Source organism: Penicillium citrinum (assembly GCF_028827155.1).
Source record: "Penicillium citrinum strain IBT 23319 chromosome Unknown utg000003l:1.0-4596430.0:1.0-4598250.0, whole genome shotgun sequence".
In the NCBI taxonomy this organism is placed as follows: Eukaryota; Fungi; Ascomycota; class Eurotiomycetes; order Eurotiales; family Aspergillaceae; genus Penicillium; species Penicillium citrinum.
Window position 1 is genome coordinate 2,755,915 of NW_026622688.1, and position 13,238 is coordinate 2,769,152.

The 13,238-nt window shown below is 47.8% G+C and overlaps 6 protein-coding genes across 6 annotated transcripts; 4 read left to right on the forward strand and 2 right to left on the reverse strand.

Moving 5' to 3' along the window:
• Nucleotides 1-84: 84 nt before the first annotated feature.
• On the forward strand, nt 85-729 carry N7469_004242 (putative ubiquitin conjugating enzyme (UbcB); the record flags this gene model as incomplete). Its single annotated transcript, XM_056643162.1, has 3 exons — nt 85-111; nt 177-293; nt 415-729. 3 exons carry the CDS (start codon nt 85-87, stop codon nt 727-729), a joined length of 459 nt encoding a protein of 152 aa, XP_056502574.1.
• A 586-nt stretch (nt 730-1,315) lies between these two features.
• Nucleotides 1,316-3,116, forward strand: N7469_004243 (cytochrome P450; the record flags this gene model as incomplete). Its single annotated transcript, XM_056643163.1, has 5 exons — nt 1,316-1,624; nt 1,682-1,922; nt 1,978-2,096; nt 2,155-2,946; nt 3,000-3,116. 5 exons carry the CDS (start codon nt 1,316-1,318, stop codon nt 3,114-3,116), a joined length of 1,578 nt encoding a protein of 525 aa, XP_056502575.1.
• Nucleotides 3,117-3,391: 275 nt separating this feature from the next.
• Nucleotides 3,392-5,067, reverse strand: N7469_004244 (uncharacterized protein; the record flags this gene model as incomplete). The annotated part of the gene is made up of 3 exons (XM_056643164.1): nt 3,392-4,092; nt 4,171-4,789; nt 5,002-5,067. 3 exons carry the CDS (start codon nt 5,065-5,067, stop codon nt 3,392-3,394), a joined length of 1,386 nt encoding a protein of 461 aa, XP_056502576.1.
• A 1,218-nt stretch (nt 5,068-6,285) lies between these two features.
• On the forward strand, nt 6,286-8,880 carry N7469_004245 (putative GTPase activating protein (Gyp3); the record flags this gene model as incomplete). The annotated part of the gene is made up of 1 exon (XM_056643165.1): nt 6,286-8,880. One exon carries the CDS (start codon nt 6,286-6,288, stop codon nt 8,878-8,880), a length of 2,595 nt encoding a protein of 864 aa, XP_056502577.1.
• A 657-nt stretch (nt 8,881-9,537) lies between these two features.
• On the forward strand, nt 9,538-11,221 carry N7469_004246 (choline transporter-like family protein; the record flags this gene model as incomplete). The annotated part of the gene is made up of 2 exons (XM_056643166.1): nt 9,538-9,816; nt 9,875-11,221. 2 exons carry the CDS (start codon nt 9,538-9,540, stop codon nt 11,219-11,221), a joined length of 1,626 nt encoding a protein of 541 aa, XP_056502578.1.
• A 350-nt stretch (nt 11,222-11,571) lies between these two features.
• Nucleotides 11,572-12,401, reverse strand: N7469_004247 (uncharacterized protein; the record flags this gene model as incomplete). The annotated part of the gene is made up of 3 exons (XM_056643167.1): nt 11,572-12,053; nt 12,121-12,262; nt 12,324-12,401. The coding sequence occupies 3 exons, from the start codon at nt 12,399-12,401 to the stop codon at nt 11,572-11,574; spliced, it is 702 nt and encodes a 233-aa protein (XP_056502579.1).
• Between the last annotated feature and the right edge of the window lie 837 nt (nt 12,402-13,238).

A 13,238-nucleotide genomic window follows, 5' to 3' on the forward strand; every position in this document is an offset into this window, starting at 1 on the left:
CTTTGTCCAACGACGATTCTTCTGTTTAGCAAACCCCGCACCTTCGCGCAGCCCCCCCACTAGGTTGATCATCCTCCAGAAACAATGGGTAGCCAGAAGCGCATAGCAAAGGTCAGCCATCAGCATACTATCGCTTTAGCTGACAGATCATGAGCTAACTCTATGTCCACAAACAGGAGCTGCATGAGCTCGTCGAGTCGCCCCCGGAGGGCATCACGGTCAAATTGGCGGACGAGGATAACTTGTACGAGTGGAGGGTGTTCATGGATGGCCCTGAAGGCTCACCATACCAGGTATGTTTGATACGGGAATACAGAATCGTCCGAAAGGGCTACTTCCTGACCCCTCAGAGGTTGCTATGCACACCAATGACTTAGCTCTGGTAGTCCCTCGTTAACACGATTCCTCTTCTAGAACGGAAAATTCCAGATCAAACTCACCTTACCTACCGAATATCCCTTCAAACCACCAACCGTCTCCTTTGCAACCAAGATCTATCACCCTAACGTGACGAACGATGACAAAGGGAGCATGTGCTTGGGAATGTTGCGGCCTGATGAATGGAAACCCAGCTCCAAGATTGGAGCTGTCCTCCAATTTGCACGCCAGTTACTGGCAGAACCAATGCCAGACGATGCCATTGAGGGAAGAATTGCCGAACAATACAGGAATGACCGCAAGCACTACGACGAAGTCGCCCGAGAATGGACTCGGAAGCACGCTTCTTAGGGGTGCCCTATGACAACAATGTCTAAGACGGAAGTAGGGGTGAGGCTTAATTAATCTTTTGCGAAATCAAAGAAAGTCTTGACGTTGTAGATGCGGAAAGGAACCACAATTGTTATTTTTAAGTATGGAAGGGCAAGCACAAAACTTGGGCTTAGGCTGGCTCCAGGGCTCTTACTGCATAGTAGCACATGAACATATATGAATAAAACCATTCATAAAGGCTTAATTGATTATGCTAAAACCAAGACCTGGCAACGCATCTTTTTTTGCGCGGAGAAGTTCCGTCCGACAGACGGAGCGTCCGTGGGTGAATTGGCCACAGATGTAGTCAGATAGTCGAGAATCTACATATATTGTATTATCCACATAAATGATTAGGATTATTCCGAAAATTCCGCGGAATCTTACCTGGGATATCACAGCTTCCCCGCATGACCCCACGGGGTCTAAGCTTGCTTCGGTACTGTATAGCCGGAATATCCAGTCGAGGGCTACGGCAGGTAACACTTGAGAAAGTTATCATATAAAGAAGACGTCTCTACTTCGGCAGACGTTATGTTTCAGGTCATATGGAGAATGATCAGTCATGGCGGCCATATCGGATACAATCGTCTTCATTGGGCAAAACATAGCAAGCATCCTTCTTTTATGCACTTTATTTCACCTGACCCATAATTACCTGACACCAGGCGTTTCTGCCATACCTGGTCCATTCCTAGCTAAGCTCACCAATATCTGGAGATTCGTCGATGTTTCAAAAGGTCAAGCCCAGGTTACTCTATTAAAGCTTCATCGTAAGTACGGCGACTATGTACGATTGGGTCCAAATGTGGTAAGCATTCGAGACTTGGATGTGATCAAGACAATTTATGGAATCAACAGGGGCTATGAGAAAGTGAGTGGTTTTGCATCTGCTTTTTGACCGTTCGGCATATACTGAACGTATTTATAGACCGACTTCTACAAAGTTCAACAGCAGTTGGCGAAGGGTAAGCCGACGCCTACCCTTTTCACGACTACCAACGAGGACTTCCATGCGGCAATCAAGAGACCGATAGCTGCTGCATACTCAATGAGTACGCTCACTGAGTTCGAGCCTTTTGTTGATAAGACTATACATACATTTTTCAAGAGAATGGACGACTTTGTCGAGAATCGTGAAACTTGCGACATTGCCACTTGGTTACAATACTGTATGCTCTTACTGTGGTGCCACCATTACTTATTTGCTCCTAACTCATAAAAAAGATGCTTTTGATGTGATCGGCGAATTAACCTTTAGTAAATCGCTTGGGTTCCTGGAGAGAGGATCCGATGTGGATGGAATCATTGTGGCTCTAGAAGCAATGCTCGATTATTCTGGCAAGGTAAAGATCAAGGATAATGAATGCTACAGGTGATTATCAAAGAGCTGACTAGGGCCAGATCGGACAAATCCCCTGGTTGGATTATCTTTTTATTAAGAATCCTATTAGAGGGCTTATCAAAGGGGGCTCCACTGGTGCTGTGGCCCGTTTTGCTCGTGCCCGGTTGGACGAAAGACTCGGACAATCTAGTCTAGAGGACATGAAAGAATCGAAGTCCCAACATAGGGACTTTCTCTCGCGATTCCTAGAGGCAAAGTCTGATCACCCAAATGTTGTGAACGATAATCAAGTCTTCTCATATACAGTCAGCAACATGAATGCTGGCTCCGATACCACCGCCATATCACTACGGGCCATTCTATACTACACCCTGAAAAGCCCGCGAGTTGCTTCGAAGCTACAACAAGAACTGAATGCTGCCTTCAAGGAGAAAAGAATCACGTTGCCTGTTTCATGGAAGCAAAGCCAGGAAGAACTGCCTTATCTTGATGCAGTTATCAAAGAGGCACTTCGTCTACACCCTGCCGTGGGTTTACTCCTAGAGCGAAAAGTACCTCAGGGCGGCCTCCAACTCCCAAACAATGGACCATTCCTTCCAGAAGGTACCATAGTAGGTGCAAATCCATGGATAATTCACCGACATGCTCTCTTCGGCGAGCAAGTTGACTCATTCGTTCCTGAGAGATGGTTACCGGGAGAAGGCGAGTCTCACGAGCAGTACCAGGCTCGAAAACAAAAGATGCTTCGTGCGACATTTACTTTTGGGGCTGGGCCGAGAACGTGCATTGGGAAGAACATCAGTCTGTTGGAGATTTATAAGTTGATTCCTTCACTATTCCTTACTTTTGATGTAGGACATTGGCGTCTCGTATTATATCAAGTTGCATGCTAACAGCTTCATAGATTCGGTTGAAGAATCCTGATCAGGAGTGGGAGACGACTAATGCATGGTTTGTGCGACAGAAGGGAATGGATGTTCTGCTAACCCGCCGTGAAGTACCTGGTATTTCTTCTTCATGAGTTGCGCAAGCCAATGTTTGTATCTCGCACCTAGTGCAACGACCTCATAGGCTGGGCAGACTGTTTCACAGATTTTGAGTAGAATCACCATTAATTGAGAACAAGAACAATCACCGAAATTCCTTCATTAATATAAGTAGTTACTAGTGTTCGAGACCTCATGTCTAGGCGAAATGTATCACGAATTAGAATTAAAACGGGGCGGTCGATTGTGATATCAATAGAAGATCCAAGAAGTAGCGTACATTTTGCGCGATTTTTATCAAATCACCATATCATACATCTGACTTTTTGGGTATAGACAACGGTAAAAGTCCCTGCTCTTTGCTCGAATGAATTCGCGCATGGCCCCATGAGCGAGAAAATCTCTCCAAAGATTGCGTGGCGGTTCCCAATTTCGGCTCGACATGGATTGACCACAGACGAACTACATACAACAGGAATGAAAAGAACAAGCACAGAATCACTACAAGTCGGCAGGCATTCGGCGTGGGAATGTAAGACTCCGGGTCTGGTGTGCCATCGGCTAGTCGGGCAGGCTTGAAGCCGAAGGACATGGGAAGATAGAGGAGATATACTAAAACCGAACGCATCAGAGGCCCATGTATAAGATAGAGTGGGAAGCTGATAGATCCAAGCCAAAGTAAAACGCGATTTGAGAGTGCTTGGCGAAGAGTGGGCGAAAGCATTACTCCTAGGCAAACCATCTGGGCGCCGATACTAGCGAAATAGCGGCTCACGTTGGCGTTCTTTGGAAAGATGACGTCGCCAATGCGAGCGAGCTGTGAGGACCAAGCTGTTTGCTCTGCATATTGGTCTGGAAATGAGCAGAGGTAAAGTCCTAGAAGGACGAGGCTGTATGGGATGATCTGAAACAACGCTCGTGGTTTTAGGTACGAAGTTGACGATTTTTGACTGCTATGGAATGAGAATTCGGCTAACATCATGCCAGCAAATATATTCATTCCCACAGCGCCTGCGATCGATTAGATCTAGGTACAATATTTGGTACTTCATCGAGGCCCCTGTGGGCCTCTTGTGGATATCAACATACCATCTCGGGTTGCCCAGCTCCAAATATAGAGTAGAATTTCGGCACAAAATCGGAATCGAGGCGATGTGTTGATCAGTGCAAGTAAAGTCATGAAAACATACAATGACCCGCGTAATAGTGGAAGCAAGGCCCATTGAGGCTGGTCATAGGCGTTTTCTCCGTACAACCATGTCCCCACGAGCTGCCGAACTAAGTCTTCAACAGCTCCCACTAGGGAAGTACTAGGTTTCGGGGCCGTGGATCTCAACCAGAATGCATCCACTCTGCGAGCTAATTGAAAAACTCCGAATTGGCAAATCAACCATGTTAAGAAAGTCACCAAAGCTGCCGGAAACACCAATCTTCCAGATCGGCGAAATGCACCGGTTGATAATGAACCGAGAGCCTCGGAGATGGCGCCGGAGCGAGCGAGTTGGAGTGGTTTGAGCGAGTTCACAAAGCCCAGAAGAATGAAAAACATGGCAACCCATGCCTGACCCTGAATGATCAAACGGAAGAACGGGCGTTGAAACAGAACCGACTTACCCGTCTCCGCAAAGGAGGGCGGGATCAGGAAGGTCGCAAAACATAGCGAGGTATGACTCGCTACAACGAAGATCGCGGCGATTCCACGGAGGCCCTAGAAGAAGTTAGTTTGTGGTTAGTTCCCGGATATTTCGTTGGTCATTTCCGAATTCTCCACTGTTGGGGTCGCCTGGATCAGGGTCGAGCTACTATGTTCAGTGGGTTCTCCGTACTCTGTACTGTAAAAGGGGATTTGAGGACCCATAGCTACTTGGTAGATGACTCAATGACGACATAAAAGAATACATAAACAGGGTTGTCACATACATCGGCCCAGCTAGTCGAACGAAGTTGAGGGGAAGATAGATTAGACGATACGTCCAGAGTGGACATGATGGGCGGCAAATGCGATCGCGATCAGACGTCGTTGGAGAGACTGGTCGCGCGCGCGAGTGTTTCATACATAGAGAGAAGTGTGATGTGACAGCGATGAGTCTCGTTTGATAGAGGAAATGGAGAGTTAGGTTTAATTTGTTGGCATTTCATGGTAGAAATACGACTCGTAGGATTCTGGCGCGGGTGAATTGATGTACGCTTGCGTCGAAGAAGTGCCCTACATACATCTGTAGTAGTTAGTGCAGTGTACAAGACGAGGACGAAGACGGAAATAACAGATCGCAAATTGAGGAATTTGAATTTGCGATATGTTGAATCCATTCTTATTGCAGTGATAGACAATACTAATTCAAAGCCAGCAGTCTATGATTCTGTGCTTAGTATATGCATAGTAATATTCTAACGGTGGTTTGCCGTTGATGTTCCCTGATCGACAGATCCCCTTGAAGCAATATATTCAATACAACTTCTGTTCTATTCAACGTTGCTCAGGTCAACGAGAGTCTCCGGGGGGATGAGTGATAGTGCATGGACATATCTATACATATCTATACGTATATTTTCACATATTCTACATATACTATTAATTAAATAGCATGGACTATATGCACTCCTCACATTCTGAAACGCCCTGTTCGCTACGTCATGTGACACTAACCCAATCGGGCATTGTTGATTTTTGTCTCATTTTCATTTTCGCTTCTTCTTCTTCTTCTTCTTTTTTTTTTTCCTTCTTTTCTTTTTTGCTTGTTGCTTTTTGCTTCTTAGGCATTTCATACCCCCCTCCTCCTTCTTCAACTTATTTCGTTCGTTTTTCTATTTGATTATTGCCGGCCGGTTCTGGCATTGGGAGGGGGGCCTCATATTGTCCATTCCTTTTTCCCGTCCTCTTTTTTAACCAAAGCCAAATCTGCTCAACCCTTTCTTTTTTCTACTTCTCCAATCCTTGGCTTCTCCTCACATTCTCGTGTATACGCAACCGTCACGTTCATTTTTTTATGTGTCCTGTTTCTTTGCAAACTGGTTTCGATTTCGAGAGAACTTTCAAATTTATCACTGTCCGATAATAATCCGGTCGTTCCCATCTATATCCTACATTTCCCAACACCTCCGCAAAGCTACCCGAACCCGAGGCATCAACAGCCTCCCTTTCCGCGCGCTCTCCTCCTCGTCGAAAACCAATGTCCAGCGGGTCCTGGGTACTTGATCGTGGCCATGGTCACAGAAAATGGAACCCCTCGATATCCGCCGCCAATGGTTGAATCTGACTTGCGTGGTCGCCGAAAAGTCCTTCCACCACCGCGTTTAGATTCTTTAAAGATTGATCCACACGCGCGAACCAAACATCCGTCGCCAAGATCTTCGCCGCGGTCTCCGCACTCTCCGCATTATCAACACCCACGGGCGCGTTCGCCTTTACCAGCACAACCACAAAGTGCTGTAGAAGATCGCCCATGGCTACCCATGTCACTTCGGGCGGGTTCGCCCCAGCAGGAGACAAACGATGACTGGAGAGTTCGACGCCCCGGGCCGCAGGCGATACCCTCGACAACACCTCTTTCTTCCGATCCCTACCAGCCAAAATCCTATACTCCCGATAGCGATTTCGACCGACCCAACCACCGAAAGGCCCCGCCGCCTCGGGGTGGCCTACGCATCTCAATGTCGACCTCCCGGTTGAACTCAAGACGGCCAAGAACACAGCAATCGCCTGACCGGAGGCAGGATTTGAATATCCATGGCCTGCCAGTACCCCGTTTCCCGTCGAATGGCCCAGCCGATGACGATGGCCCACGGTCCAGTGTCAATTCCAACCTCACCTCTCGGTCAAGCATCGAACAAACAAGCGGAACTGAGCGTAGCAGTGTGCTCACCAAGAGCAGCTCTATCACGGATCTGTCACCGGATACTCCTAGTGCACCCTACGGGATGGACGAGGGCATGAGTGTTGAAGATGCAATCTCGATGTATCTTGACGGCTTCAGTGACGTGACTGAGGAGCCCGCCTCGCCAAAGTCTCGGGCAGATAGCAAGGCGCCCTCAATAACACCTCCGCCATCGCGAGATACAACTTATGAAGAACCCCCTCCTCCAATCCGAACATCGCTGGACGATATTCCACCTATCCCTCCTCTGCCGCCAACCGTTCTGCCGGATCCCGTTCCGCTAAATGCGCTACCATCTGATTTCTATCTTCTTGAACCTACAGTTCTGGACCCTTATGTTGTAGAATCTCCACCAGAAACCCCCTGGCCAATGCCCAATCCATTGGAACAGGTATCTTTTGAGCAGGAGCAGGAGCAGGAGCAGCCACGGGCACAGACACCGACGCAGCCGGAAACAGTTGTTCCAGAACCAGCACCCTCGTCACCATCCCTGCCACCCCCACAATCATCACCACCGTCACCACCCTCACAACTACCACCACAACCAAGTCCACAACCTCAATTTCAACAACCGCCTAGCCCTCAATCCCCTCGCCAGCGACAGCCATCAAAAACTGTAATACCCGGGACCGTCCCCCCTCCCCTCAGTTCTGGAAATGATACGCGGGATGACTACGGGTTCCGCAAAGCAACCCAATATGTCACATTAGAACAATATGAAGCCTGGAAGAGGCCCTACTCTAACTACGCCGCCCACCGTCGCACAAAATGGTACGAGCTTTTAAAAGAGCATGGACTACCAACTGCCGATGTCACTACTTTTCCAGCACGATCCAACAAAGTGAAGCGGTTTGTGCGAAAGGGCATACCGTCTGAGTTGCGGGGTGCGGCCTGGTTTTGGTATGCCGGCGGGTACGAGCTCCTGAACCGCAACGTTGGCGTGTATGATGAACTTGTGCAAAAAGTCATGGCTTCTCCGAGCAACGATGATAAGGAGCACATCGAGCGAGATCTTCATCGAACCTTTCCCGACAATATCCACTTCAAGCCGGACATGACCGACTCTTCTGGAACTTCTGGCAGCAGTAATCCGCAACATCAAAATTCCAATACAGAGACGTCAATGATTCAATCTCTTCGTCGAGTGCTGTATGCCTTTGCGCTTTATAATCCTAAAGTCGGCTACACGCAATCGCTGAATTTTATCACTGGCATGCTGCTCCTCTTCCTCCCCGAGGAAAAGGCGTTCTGGATGCTGCATATCGTAACATCAGTCTATCTCCCTGGAACCCATGAGATTAGTCTAGAGGGTGCGAACATTGACCTCTGGATCTTGATGGTCTTATTGCGCGATTCAATGCCTGGTATTTATTCCAAGATCGCTAGCATGGAAGGTACAGCACCCACGCGAGGCAAAATGCCACCACTCACAGTGAATTCCCGTCTGCCTGACATTACTTTGGGATTGACGAACTGGCTGATGTCTGTCTTTATTGGCACGCTACCTTTGGAGACTACACTTCGAGTCTGGGATATATTCTTCTTTGAAGGTTCCAAAACATTCTTTCGTGTTTCATTAGCCATTTTCAAAGCCTGCGAGCGGGATATTCTCGGCGTGTCAGATCCCATGGAGGTCTTCCAGGTGGTCCAAACCGTTCCTAAGAAGCTCTTAGATGCCAATGCTTTACTTGAAGATTGTTTCGTTCGAAGACATCGCGTGGGACAGGGTCGGATTGAAGAACTTCGCGCATCCCGCCGGATAGCCGTCCGCCAAGAGAAGTTGCGTCGGTCTGTTGCTTTCAGCAAGGGCCAAATACCCTCAGCAACCGACGATTTCACTGTTCGCTCTCGCAATCAGACACCCCGGGTTGAGGATCGAGTTGTGCATTCCTGGCGTCAACTCAAACAACACGCATTTCGTTAACCAGCTGTCTCATACCCCTATCCCTATCCCTTAATCCCTGTAATCATAATCTTTGCCTTGTCAATTCTGACAAAATATCCTCCAAACCCTCTGAGAGAGGAGGATCCTCATGCATCTTTCATCTTTATCATCTTTATGTTTTTTTAGGGGGGGGGCTGGAGGGAGAATGGGCGTCTTTCAGGAACTGGGGTGGGCACATCACATCCACGCAAGCGAAAGGAAGGAAAACTCGCATATTAGACGCATACACTTGTACATATATACTAGCATTATTATCAGCACAATAAATGCCAAGCAGGCAGCGCTCCTTGGCTCCTCGGCGAGACCATGAACCAAAATTCTTTCCAACTTCAATTTTAATCAAATTTGACTAATAGCCTATGGTAGCTGAACCCTGAGTATGAACCTTGGGAACCCTACAGGGCTGATCTCGCAACTAGCGGGCGCTAGTCCGAGGAACCGCGGGACTTGGCAGGCACTCGGATTGGTCGATCGCTCTTTCCTTTCTGGTGTCGTCATGCACCTTGCCAAAGCGGAAACCAAACGAGCTACTGGTTTTTCGGTTCTTTTTCTCTTTTTCTGGTTTTTCTTCTTCTTCTTCTTCTTCTTCCTCTTCTTTTTACCTCTTGATATTTTACCCTCACATTATATGCAGCTATGAGTGGTCAGGCTGCGAGTTACTACGACCAAAGTCAGGGCTTCGACCCTCGGGCCCAGCAGAACTATGACTATCAACAACCAAATTACCAGCCAAACTATCAACAGCCAGCCTATCCACAGCCAGAATATCAACAGCAGCCACATTACCAGCCTCCAACGGAGCCAAAGCCACCGCCACAGCCTCAATATCCCGATAACCCTCCTCCGTATAGCACCTTCGATCAGGCGTTCAAGATCGAGAAGCCCAAGTACAATGATCTCTGGGCGGGCCTCCTGGTCAGTTCTCCACACTCTCCACCTGAATATGCACACCGAGCTAATATGTATTTTCCAGCTAATTGCTGTCTTCCTTGGCTACGTTGCTGTATCTGGAATTACTATTCACAAGTATGCAACGCACAAAGGGTTTAGCGGAGGTGGTATCTATGATGCAGCCAATGACTTCTCTCTAAACACTAACACTTTGGTCCTATTTATCTTCGTTTTGGTTGTCGCCCTAGTCCTTTCTTGGGCATATTTCATGGGAGCGCGCTATTTCACGAAGACTTTCATCTGGGTGACGGGTATTCTCAACATTGTGTTTGCGCTAGCTACTGGTATTTATTACATTGCTCGCAAGCAATATGGTGGTGGAATAGTATTCCTTCTATTCGGTGTCTTTGCAATTATATGTTTCATCAGCTGGATTCCTCGGATCCCATTTACGGCATTCATGCTGCAAACTACGATGGATGTTGCACGAGGTTATGGTCATGTCTTCCTCGTCAGTGCGCTGGGTGGAATCGTGACTGTCGCTTTCTCGGCCTGGTTTTCTGTGACTCTCGTCGCGATATACGTTGCCTATGAGCCGAGTTCCACTGGAACGAATCCATCCTGCGCAAATGGTGGCTGCAGTACTGCCAAGGTCATTGGCTTGGTCGTGTACGTCACTTTCGCCATGTACTGGTTCAGCGAATGGATCAAAAACACCGTGCACACCACAATTGCCGGTCTTTACGGATCCTGGTACTTCTGGAGCAAGTCCGCAGGTGGTATGCCTAAGGGATCAACGCGTGGTGCTTTTCGACGGGCAACCACATACTCGTTCGGGAGTATCAGTCTAGGTAGTCTCATCATTGCTTTTATTCAGATGTTACGCCAGGCATGCTCGGTTGCACAGCGCCACGAAGCCGCTGAAGGAAATATAGTGGGAAGCATCTTCGTCTGGATCTTGGGCTGCTTCATCTCACTATTGGACTGGCTTGTTACATTGTTCAATCGCTACGCATTCTGCCATATCGCCTTGTACGGAAAGGCCTACGTCCCTGCTGCAAAGGATACTTGGAAGATGATGCGCGATCGTGGTGTTGATGCTTTGGTCCAGGATTGCCTAATTGGACCGGTCCTAACCATGGGCTCGACATTCGTAGCATATGTGTGCGCTTTGCTGGCTTATTTGTACCTTCAGTTCACCAAGCCTGCGTACAACAATGATGGTAACTTTACTGCCGTGATCATGGCATTTGCTTTCCTCATCGGATTGCAGGTTTGCCAGGTTTTCATGACACCTATTGGAAGTGGTGTTGAGACCATCTTTGTTGCAATGGGCTGGGATCCGCAGGTCATGATTAATGATCATCCTGAGATCTACTACAAGCTGGTAGAGCTGTACCCCAAAGTGCAGCAGGCAATCCACGCTTGAGTCAGTAACGGCACACAGATGAGATGGGAGAGATGAATAATTGGGAGAGTGCCATGTCGATTTCAGGATTGGGCTGCGTTGCACAGATGGTAATGGTTGGGGAAGTCTATAACTCATACATGCACGCTAAGTAATACATCCTTACGAAATGAAATTATGGTTCATGTTGTAAATTTCATCGTGTTCGTTGATCATTACAATTTCGATCCTAAAAAAATCAACCCTTTCAATACAAAAGACTCCGAAAAGGGCTCCCAATACAAAGAAAAGAAGAAAAAAACAACCCCCCCCGTATCAAGACAAGACAAGAAAAATACAAATTATCTCACCAGACAGGAATAACTCACACTTTAAAGAGCAATCATCAAACCCATGACAGCCGCAACACCGAGAGCAGCAACACCACCGTGCGCAGCGCTAACTTGGGGAGCAGCACCCTTGAAAGGAGAGAAACGGTTGGGATCCGCACCACTGGGAGCAGGAGTAGCAGCAGAAGCCTGGGAACCGAAAAGAACAGAGGAAGAAGAGGCAGGGATAAGGACGCCGTTAGACATGACGGGGGAAGAAGCAGCGAGCATACCCATCATGCTTGAGCTAACGGGTACATCAACGGGGATCTGCGAGATATGTGCGGGGGCAGGGGTGGTCTTGCAGCTGCACTCGGTTCGAGTCTCGGTTACGTAGACGACGCGAGGCTCGGGCATGGCTGCTTCGCTGTCGGGTGAGTAGGCTCGCTTCATCATGTCGGCGGGTTGCATTGGCTTGGAGGCGTGACGGGCTGGGGCTGTCTCGCGGCTGCTGGAGCAGAGGGAGCTGTCGAGGGAGCTCAGGTCTGATCGATATGTTAGGATTCACTGGAGTTGATATGGTTATTTTAGAGTCATGGATGGTGAACGTACCAACGCCGGCTTCCTTGCAGACTGCCTCGGCGGACTCGGACAGACTCTCGACGGCCTCTTTGTTGTGGCAGAGGCACTCATCGGCGCTCATGTTGGAGCAGTCCTTAAACTTGGCTGTGTCGATACCCTCCAAAGCGGCATTCTGGTGAATTCAATGTTAGCGATTAGGGCTATATTCTAGTCCGCTGTTATGGTATACTTACAGCGCAGTCAAGGTAGCTGGCGGTGGTGCTGGCAGTGACACCAGCCACGAAGAGAGCAGTAGCGACGAACGAACGCATGGTGAATGAGAATTTGATCTTTTCTTGAAATTGAAATGGAATATAGCAACGTAGTACAAGTAACAGTGAACAATAGTAAAGTCTTGTAGAGGTATAAGAAGGGAATTATAGAGACAGCCAGGCGCCGGGCTCAATGGAATTAGAAACGACTTAAGTACACAATCGCAAAATCAACAAACAGGACTGAAAATAGGCGTGTTTACCCTGTATCCCTTGGTCTCCTGTCCCTGTTGAATAACTCTTTGGGAAATGATGACGTTTGGGCATTCTGGACAACGACTCATGTATGAAGATAGACCAAGCTCTGTCTGGATGGATAAGATTTCACTGGCATCTGTCCCTAGATGACTGTGCGTTTTACAGTACCAGGTGCGAATGGACACAGGTTCTTATGTTGATCGCTGCGGAATGACACAAGAATGTGCCAGTTGCTATGTCTCCTGTCGTTCCTGGCAGTATCCCTAGCTACCCTTTTCTCCGAGGAATGCAGTGGAAGGAGAGGGAAAGCTTTTACTGATAATGATGTTTAAAAACGATTAGAAATTATTATGCATAGCCAATAGAATCAAATTAATTTTTTGGATGAGTTTAAGGAATAGTGTATGCTTGTTTATTCATAAGTAGTTCGTATGTTTCATTGTTGGTTGAAAAGTTGTGGTGTAAGTTGTACAGTATAGTTCCGAAGATCGACATCATAAATCCCACTGTGCCATTCCTAGAGCAGATGTAACAGAGATACAATCATAACTTATCACCAGGGTAGAAGATTAACTAAAAGCTACGCATGACTGTAACCCGAAATCAAGTTATGGGACAGTAACTGACTCGCTCATATCT